This window comes from Peromyscus leucopus, unplaced genomic scaffold (assembly GCF_004664715.2).
Source record: "Peromyscus leucopus breed LL Stock unplaced genomic scaffold, UCI_PerLeu_2.1 scaffold_1578, whole genome shotgun sequence".
In the NCBI taxonomy this organism is placed as follows: domain Eukaryota; kingdom Metazoa; phylum Chordata; class Mammalia; order Rodentia; family Cricetidae; genus Peromyscus; species Peromyscus leucopus.
The window spans coordinates 4926-15036 of record NW_023504752.1 but is presented as its reverse complement, the minus strand read 5'-3'; the positions used below and the strand labels follow the sequence as shown (position 1 = coordinate 15036).

At 43.5% G+C, this 10111-nt stretch overlaps 1 protein-coding gene across 6 annotated transcripts; it reads left to right on the top strand.

Moving 5' to 3' along the window:
* Positions 1 to 1012: 1012 nt before the first annotated feature.
* LOC114689216 (sperm motility kinase X-like) lies at positions 1013 to 9073 on the top strand. 6 transcript variants are annotated; one of them, XM_037201834.1, is made up of 8 exons: positions 1014 to 1872; positions 4191 to 6121; positions 6627 to 6714; positions 7078 to 7262; positions 7680 to 7745; positions 8109 to 8306; positions 8406 to 8509; positions 8911 to 9073. In XM_037201834.1, the coding sequence occupies exons 2-3, from the start codon at positions 4224 to 4226 to the stop codon at positions 6658 to 6660; spliced, it is 1932 nt and encodes a 643-aa protein (XP_037057729.1). In that variant the 5' UTR covers positions 1014 to 1872; positions 4191 to 4223; the 3' UTR covers positions 6661 to 6714; positions 7078 to 7262; positions 7680 to 7745; positions 8109 to 8306; positions 8406 to 8509; positions 8911 to 9073. The 6 variants fall into 6 exon arrangements, with proteins under 6 accessions (XP_037057726.1, XP_028719428.1, XP_037057729.1 ...); XM_037201833.1 differs by having other exon boundaries at positions 7680 to 8306; XM_037201832.1 differs by having other exon boundaries at positions 7078 to 7745.
* The last annotated feature ends 1038 nt before the right edge of the window (positions 9074 to 10111 follow it).

Here is a 10111-nt window from a genome sequence, read left to right as displayed (position 1 = left end):
TTTTTAATTTAATCTTGTATCCTGACACATTACTGAAGGTATTTACCAGCTGTAGGAGTTCCATGGTGGAATATTTGGGGTCACTTATATAGACTGTCATATCATCTGCAAATAGCGAAAGTTTGGCTTTTTCCCTTCCAATTTGTATCCCCTTGATCTCCTTTTGTCGTCTTGTTGCTCTAGCTAGAATTTTGATTACTATATTGAATAGTTATGGAGAGAGTGGGCAGCCTTGCTTTACGACCCTCTATGCATATTTTCCCTCTCTTGAGGCTTCTTTTGCTCAGCCCTTTACTCTCGCATTTTACCCACGTTGACATAAATGGCAGGAGCTGATACTGTTTGTGATACCTTAACAGGCAGTTAGAATCTAACTCAACAGCCCTGGTACCTCACCCCAAACGGTCAGTTTCACAAAAGGAAGCCAATGGTGTTATAAAACATAGTGATCTGTCCTCTGAACTATTCAAATAAGAGGCCACACAAATGGCCCAAGAGATAAGGCCAGATATTTCTTAATGGCTGTAAAAATGGACCCCATTCACTGTAATGCAAGGGACTCTCTCATAATTCACCTGCCTGTGTGTCTGCCTAAGTGCCTATTATTCATTAAAACTTTCATATCCATCTGGTCAGGCAAATATTTCTCCCTACTCCTTGGGCTCCTTCATTTCAACATGACTACTTTGATAATGAGCAGGTCCTCAGACCTTACATAAGGAATTTCTACCTTGTCTTTGAGAGCCTGCCGGATGTCTGTGAGGAGAACTGTAATGACTCACCTCTGGCAGGTCACGTCTAGTGGTGACCAGCTCTAGTTTGTGGGGTATCATGTTGGAACATGTGTCCCTCCAAGTCCATGTTGAATTTTCACTCCTAAAGCAATGATAATATTGAGAGTTGGGAGCCTTTGGAGGCACCAACCCAGGAGAGTCACCATCATGACAGGATGTGTTGCTTATCGAACAGGGCCTGAAAGAGAGTATAGTCCTTCCTAGGGTCATGTGGAAACATATAACAAACTTCCATGTTAGAACAAGAAAGCAGCCCTCATATATCCAAAAATACACCTCATGCACTCCAAATATATGAATTTTAACATATCTACTCTGAATGTAGATATGTTGAGGTCTGTAACAGTCAGCTGTTATCACAGCATTTTTGATCTTACTTGCAAAGGTCATTGGAACATGCTCTGGGTTCACTTTCTTACTGATAGATATCAGAGTCTATACCCAATAAAACACAGAGTTTTAGGGGCCCATATTTTCATTGTTACCATTTCTGTTGTTACTACTGTTAAAGTGGAGCCAGTTCTTCCTAGGGTTTGCTTGTAAAATGTCCCATGTAGACATTTTTGTGTTTGAACTTGTGCTCTCCAGCAGGTGATTGTCTTGGGAAGTTGGGGCCTAGCTTTAGTGGGGGGTCTAGCTCCAGGAAGCAGTTTGTTAGCCTGGTGTTGGAGGTGGGGTGACCACAAGTACAGTGTAAGCAGCCACATGCTAACACCAACTATTCCTGCTACCATGCTTTCCCTGTTCTCACAAAGTGTGAGCAGAAAGGAACCCTTCCTTATGTTACTTTCTGTGGGGCACTTGGTAGCAGTGACTGCAGAGTAGTTAACACAGTCCTTTGACAGGAGTGTGCCCATCCCTCATTGGTCCATGTCTTGCTCTGACCTCACAAGGAGCCACTGTGAGGAATGACTGACACCTGTGCATATAACACACTGCCTAGGGCTGGGTTTTGTCCTTCTAGTACAGAGAGCTGTTGGGTGGTGATCTGTGGGACTTGGACGTGGGTGAAAGTTTTGGACCTGGATACTGGTGAAGTTTTGGACTCGGATGCTGGTGACTTGTTGTACTTGACAGAGTGAGTTTTTCCTCTCACTTTGCTGGTTGTGCTTTGGGGGTATTGGTTTTAGTTTTTCATTTTATTTTTTTGTAATTTATGTTTCTGGTTTTAGATGTTAATTTTTACATATTTTAAATTTTCTTTGTTAGCTATCCTCCATTTTTCTTTTTCTAACTACTCATTTTCTTTGTTTCTTTTTACGTTTTAAAGATTTTGTTTTAGTAAATATTAAGCATATAAAGTAAAAAACTTCACTGTAACATTTCTGTATCTGCACATAATGTACTTTGATAATATTCACCTACTCTATATACTTACCCCCTCCTCTTTCCCCTTCACATACCTAATCATTCCCTTTTACTATCAGGTCTGCTCCCCAACCTGAGATCCAGGATTTGAAAAAAAAAAAATGTCTTGTGGGACTGGCTTGTTATACACAACACCATGGTTTCCGGGTCTATGCGTTTTCCCTGAAAAAATGACAATTTCACTCTTTTCGGCTAAGTATGTGATTCTTGCCCTTCTGTTTCTGCACAACATTGCTAATCAGTTGGCATATGTTGAAGCCCTTACATGACTGGGTGAACCCATCTTCATCACGAAGTATGGTCCTTGTAAGTGCTGTTGAATTTTTTTTGAACTATTAAGTACTCTTCCTAAGGACTGTTGCATCCATGTTCACCAAGGATGTTGATTTTACCTTTTTCTTGTTACTGTATCCATCTGGTTTAGGTACCTGAGTAATACAGGCTCCTAGGATGCATCTGGAAGCATCCTTCCCCTTTTCATTTCATGCAATCGTCTGAGAAGCATTGATATCTTGGTGATATTTTATGTATGCTCTAACAAAGCTTTCCTGAAAATCATTAAGACAAAAAAGCCAGCCTCTAGAGAGACTTCTTACCTCTAGCCATCCTCAGAATGAAAGAGTACAAGAGTCTGTCTCCAGGAATCCTCAGACTGAATACAATGAGCTCCTGTCTCCTCCCATCTTATATTCCTCTCTCTGCCCAGCCATATCTCTTTAGGTCTACATCTTCCTAGTGCTGGGATTAAAGGTGTGAGCCATCACCAGCTGGCTCTGTTTTTCTTTTAGACTAGATCAATCTCATGTAGCCCAGAGTGGTCTTAAACTTATAGAAATTCATCTCCCTCTGCCTCCTGAGTGCTGGGATTAAAAGTGTGAGCCATCAACACCTGGCCTCTATGGTTAACTAGTGGCTTAGCTCTGTACTCTGATCTTCAGAGGTCTGATAGAAATCACCAATGAGTTTGTCTGGTCCTGGAGTTTTTGTTGTTGTTGTTTGTTTGTCAAGAGATTATTTTAAATTACTATTTCAATTTTGTTGCTTTTCTTTCTGTTTTAAATTAGTTCTTTGAGAATTTCATACAATATATTTTGGTCATGTTTATCCCTTGTTCCAATTTCTCTCAGATCTTCTATACTCCCTTTCCTGCCACCCAAATTTGTGTCTTTTTGTTTTGTTTTTCAGCATCAAGTACAGTTTCTGTTGTCCTTATACTTTTGGATATATGGCCTTCTACTGAAGCGTGGTCAGTCCCACCAGCAGGGGCCACACCCTTAAAATGTGTTCTCCCTCTCCTGGAATCTATAAGTTGTCAATAGCTCATCAGGGTATGACTTCTTGTTCGACCTCCCCTCTTCGTGCTGAGACTTTTTTCTGGAGTGAGCTTAAGCAGGTCACAATGCTGTAAACTCAGATGAGCAACTGCCCTGCTTTGTCCAGAAAACAGTTTGTATTGTCATCCACTGCCTCTGACTCTGACAGTCTTTCAGTTTAGGTGTTTTATAATTTCTTAGTTGAGTTTTGGTAGCTAATGTGTGTCTAGAAGTTTATTCTAGACTATTCCAATTCACTGGAACATTTTAAAAACATTCCCTAGTGATTGTCTCGATGTCTGGATTTCAGTTGTATCTCTGGTAATACCAAGTTATTTTGTCTCCCATATTATTAACTTGTATCTTAAAGTTTTCTATTAGTTTCTTCTTTTGTCTCTAATATTGTTAATTTGTATCTTAAATTTTTCTGTTAGTTATTTTGGTTAAGATTACCTCAATTATATTTATTCTTAAAATAATCAAGTCTTTGTTACTTTGGTCCTTGTATTATTTTAGTTTCCATTTCATCAATTTCTGCTCTGGACTTGAGCATTTCTTCTATTTCTTTGGGGTTTGGCTTGTTCTTGTTTTCCTATGACCATGACATGCATCATTAGGTTATTTTGGACATCCATATTTTTTAACCACAGGAATTTATACCTATAAATGTTTCTCCTAGACCCGCTTTTAATTCATTTTTATCTTGCATCACTAGTTCGTGTTGGTACAAGCATTTATATCAACAAAGATGAAGAAGTGGGAAGTGGCTCAAGGCAAAACCCTACAGCACAACTCCTTTCACGAAGAGGCTTTAACAGAGCACTATAAAATCCTAAAGACCCTTGGCCGAGGAGCATTCGGAGAAGTAAAGTTGGCTAGCCATCTACTCACCCAGACAAGGGTAGCAGTAAAAGTTCTTCCAAAAGGCACAAAGAATATCTTCATCAAATCAGAAATTGAAATAATGAAATCTCTAGACCATCCCAATATTATTAAACTTTTGCACATAATCGACACCACAAATAACACTTACATGGTTATGGAACATGCCACAGGTGGAGAGCTGATGAACAAGATTGTGGAGTTTGGCTACCTACCGGAGGAGGAGTCCCATAAGATATTTAAACAGATGGTGTGTGCCCTCCAGTATTGTCACAGTAAAGGGATTGCTCACAGGGATCTAAAGCCCGAAAATATTTTAGTGGATGGCAAAGGCAATATAAAACTCATTGATTTTGGGCTGGGCACCAAGCTTACCATGGGGCAGAAACTAGCATATTTCTGTGGGACCCTTCCTTATTGTGCTCCAGAACTCTTTGAAGGTGGAGGCTACGATGGCCGAGCAATTGACATCTGGAGTCTGGGGGTTGTCCTCTACTTTATGTCGACAGGGTGCCTCCCTTTCAAGGGAGTTACCTTTAGAGGACTAAAGGAGAAGATCTTGGCAGGAAAGTACTCTGTTGAATTCAAACTGTCGCCAGAGCTTTGGGATGTTATTGCTAAGTTGTTAACTGTAAATCCTGGACAAAGACCAAGAATAGATGACATTGTGAGTTTTCAATGGCTAAAGCATGGCAGTGAAGGTTCTCCCAATCCCTTTAGAGAGAACAATGAGGACTGCTACCTAGACCCCACTGTGATGGTCATCATGGGCGTCATCGGTTATAAGCAAGGAGAGATAATGGAATCTTTACAGGAGAAGAAGTTTGATCAAGTGATGGCCACCTACTTGATCCTTAGGCAGCAGTCACCCTGGCAAGACGACTTGATAAAAGATCTTCAGTCCAAGCAGTCTTCTGGAACCTTGAACCTTACAGAGCCTTCCACGATACCTAAAGGGACTATAAAGAGGGGATCTAGTGCCCTTATCCTTCCCACTTCTTCCATTTTGCCCACTCTACCTGAGAGTCCTGAGAACGACAAAAAGGGGAGAACACGGTACGGTATGCCTCCCACCGTGAACTGCCCTAACAAGAAAACAGCCCCAGTTCCCAGAATCTGCCCCTACTGTGTACAGGAGGCTAATTTCATGAACAGCACTTGGGGGGATTCAGAGAGCACTATTAACACCTCTGATGAAATATGTACCAGAATGTCTTCAGCACTGGAAACTTATTCCAACAAGTTATCCCTGAATGTGTCCAAAGCTGGCCCTAACAAATCAAAGAACAAGGCGTCCTCACAGGAGGTTTTATCTCATCACACCCCAAAGGAGGAAGTTCAGTGCAAAGATGTCAATATACCAGGTGAAAATATCGCCTCATCTCTCCCACAAACCTCACCTCAAGAGGACCTCAGGGGGCAGCCCCACAGTGTGGCTACAGCTGGTTCAAAGAACAAAATGACCTCACAAGATATATCACCCCCATTCTCCAGCAAGGAGGCCCAGGATGAGGGTCCCATTGTACAAGAAAAAGACCTCAGCCCATCCTCCCCAGAAATACCCCAGGGACACCTCAGTGGCCGGAGGCAGACTGCACCCAGAGCCCCCTTTAGAAAGCGCATTTGGAAGAGCCTACAGAGCAGTATTATAAAAGGCCTAAGAAGTTTGTGTTGCTGCCTACCAACGGAAAAGAGGGAGCGCCTAGGCTGCAACAAAATCCTGCCTGTGAGCTTAAAGGACCACGGAGGCAGCCAAGGTGACAGGTAGGTGGAGAGGCTCCAATGCACTTATGTATCTAGGCCCTTTTTTGAAAATGGTGTTCTTTTCTTTAAAGAAAAAACTATTTACTATATGTGTGTGGAAATTAACTTGCAAGAATCAGTTCTGTCTTTATACCATGTGGGTCCTAGGGAATGAATTAAGGTCCCCAGGCTTGGGGTCAAGTACCTTTACTCACTACGCTATTTCCTGGACTAAATGATATGCTTTTAAATAAACAGATTGCAGGAATAGGTGATACTATATTATCACACCAGAAAGCAAATCCCACAGTATCCTTCCTGAGAAACTTGACCTAGATGTAGATAGACAGCAGAGGAGAGTGGCCCGAGGCTGGGCATGGATGAGGAGAAGAGTGGGTGAAGAGAGCAATGGGGCAGACGCTCAGGAGGAATCAGACTGAGGGGCCAGCACTGCACAGGGCCAGCACAGCCAAGCAGAAGACCTGCATATTCTCCTAAGAGGCCTCTTTCTTGTGTCTGTTTCAAGTGCTGTTGGAGGCACTGTGCTCCCCGTAAGCTGAAACCAGAGAGTGGAGAGCAGCATGCTGAAGATGCACGCGGCGCAGGAGAGCCAGGTAGGAAGTTTAGAAGCTGTGTTCCTATCACAGGCTGAAACTAGGAGCAAAGGGTTCCTGTGTCTGCAGATGAAGACAGGGGAGGAGGGGGCATGCCACACCCTTCTCAGATCACCTGTACCATGAGAACTGAGAAAGAATTCTGGGAGGTAGGTCTGACAGACTCATGATCCTCCTGACTCTCCCTTGTAGGTAGGTTCATGATGGCTGGTGGTGCCACAATTGTGCCAGTAAAGTGAAGCACTCTGTGGGACCGGAAGTCCTTTAAACAAGGATCCACGGAGTGCTGTGGTCATTAGGAAAACAGGCCTCAGAGGACCTTCCAAGCACAGAGAGATCATCAGTCCAGCTACCTGTCTCCAGGTATACCTATGAGTCATTAGAAGAGACAGCAGCACTGGAAGCAGAGGAGGACTCCAGAGGTCTGCCCAGTTTGTATGTGTTCAAGATGAATATTGCTGACCAGGTTGGAGCCAAAAACAGAGGGACGAGTTTGCATGGAGTGTCCATCTTGTGCTCATTTGGCAAGGTAGAGTGCGTGGGAACAGGTGAGTCCATTATTTATGGTGCAGCTCTCAGCACCATCCTGGCCTACTAGACAGCTTGCTTCCTGTTCCCACCAGATCCAGACACCTTCACACCTCACCCCAGCACTATTACTGGTGAACCTGCTTGTTGCTTTGCAACCTGAGTCATGTGGATGCACTCTTCTGTACTCTGTATCTGGACAGACACACACACACACACACACACACACACACACACACACACTCCTTCCAATGTACCTCATGCATAGTTGACACTAGTGAAGTTTGCTTGAATGGGAGAGGATTCCCATTCAAGCAAGGTAATTTCATATTCCATGTGATTTCCCTCCTGGAAATGCCTCAAATTCCTCTAACTCAGCTTGTTCCTGTCTCTATCCCCAACGCAATCACTTACCACCCTGCTCTACTGCTTCGCAGGAGCCATGTGAAGCCAGCACATGCCATGGTGCACATTTTGCCCCAGGGCATCCATTCCTGTGCAAGGTAAGACCCACCAGCTGTGCTTTGAGTGGAAGCAAGGTGAAGTCTGGAGTGTTTGACAGTTGGATTCAGAGATGGAGCTGGTTCTAAGCGTGATCGTGGATAGAATCTGTAGATGGAAAAACAATGGCAACCCCCAGCCTGACAGTGAGGGTGTTCCTCTGGGTGGCTCATGGTCTCCTGCCATATTCCTACCTCCTAAGATAACTCAGAGACACCTAAAGGGATTTAAGGGGTCAAATTCACAACCCTCCTTAGGCCCACACTGTAGTATACCCAAAACCACACCTTAGTACACCCCAAGATACTATTTTCAGCAGTATTTCATACAAAGATCCCAGCTGTTTTCTTTCTGACATCCTGTAGGGACATTGCTGTTGCTGAGGCTTTGTGTCCCCAGGCAGCAGGCTGGGAAAGACCTTTGCTGCCTGTGTGACCCTATACTGGGGCTATCTGAGAGACTCCTGGGACCATACTCAGCAAGAGACATTTTCAACTGGATGGTGCTTAGAGCAGGAGATGCCACTCAAGCCCTAACACACTGGATGGAAGGGGGACACACAGGTGACTCTCCTCTGCTCAGGCCATGGGGAAGTTATGATTGGTTACAGGGTGATGGACAACTGAGCATTTAGTAATCTTACCAAAATGCCATGTTTTCAGGTCTCCTTGATGGAAGAGGCTTCTTCTGATTGACAGAGAATTTGGGCCAGAAACTTACAAGCAGATGGACTAAGAGCAACAAGAGAAAATGTCTACTGATCCAGGTAGCACACAGGTCCTTGTACTAACTCCTTGTTTTGGTGGAACAGTGTCTGAGGCAACTTGGAGACTTACCTCACTGAGGTAATGCCTCTCTGTCCTGGCAGGAGCCATGTGAGAGTGAGGTGCTGCTCAATCCCCTCTATCTTCTGTATGCAGTCATCTTCTGTTACTGTTCCTTGATCACCTATGCAGGGACACCACTTCTTCATCAGAAATACTGCCAGCTGCAAGGGACAGACATAGAGAACACTGACAGTAATTTGAGGGCGTTTTATAGTGGGGCCCCTTTTAGAGAGTGACATCAACCAATACCTAGAGAACTGAACCATAAAGATAGTCTCTAAGGAAAGGTCCTAGACAGTGAGAGCTGAGTGACTGATGACTTTATGCATTGTGCATCCAGGTGAAGATCATCCATTGAAGATATGCTCAGAGCTTGGCATAAGATTGTTCTGCAAAGGTGTTACCAAGAAAGACAGGCACCAGACAAAAAGATATATGGCACAAATATCTGAATAAAGAGACCGTTTTCTTGCTACAATAAATTCCTTTGTATATTTGAAGCACATGCTCTGATGTCCTGATTTATATCTATATGAATATTTTGATGGTGGAATTGGTCAGCATGTCTGTCTTCTGAATGTACCATTTCTCCCTGTGGTGAGAGCAGCACTAATTCTCCATGATGCACTTTGGTCTTCACTCTGTGCATTAGATCTCTGCCCTCTTCCTCCTACATACTGCCTAGTCTACAACCTAGAAACATCTCTCTATCCTGCTATTATCACTAATGGAGAATTTTGTTTTAGGCTCCACATATGAAGTATTTCTCTCTTTTAAGGTTAATTTTTCATACCATAATGTCCTTCAGGTTGGCTCAAGTTGACCATAAGTCTCAGTATCACCCTTTCTTTTTCTGAGACAGTGTCTTGCTATGTAGCCTAGGTTGACCTACAATTCCTGATACTCCCGTTCAGAATCCTGGATACTGGGGTGACAGGTTTGTACCTCCTGAATTATAAGGCCTAACTACATTCTTCTTCAACAGACATGTGGATGTATGGTAGATACATTATTAAAGGATTAGGTTTTGATTCATTTTGAAATACTTCCATTTTTCTCTGCAGTTGTCCTAGCTCAACATCATCAAAAAGATCCTTATAATTGGGTGTGGAAATGCTCACAAGAGCCCTGACTACTAATCACAAGGCAGTGCCTTTGTGTAGCCTGTAACCTGGTTCCCTCTTCAACTTGTATTTCTGCCCTGCCATTCACATCCTCTTGAGGGGACAGAGTTTCCTTCAAGGGACAAGGGATGATCTGTACTGTCATGTGAACTAGAGACTGAGAGGCTTCCAAAATGACAGAAGTCCTGGCCCCCTACAACCAAACCGCTGTCGGAAGAAACTAAAAGAGCAGCTCAAGTCTCTTCCTGTGGAATCACAGCCAGCATGGGCCATCTAGCAGGGTCTGGTTTTGGTTTTGTAAGGGGTCCTGTACTGTGCTGTATCAGTTCACCCCTTGATGCACGCTGGTTAACTCCATAGCCTGGTTGTCAGGAATAGGTCTCAGATACATGGGGCAGTACAGAGGTCTCTTTGGCA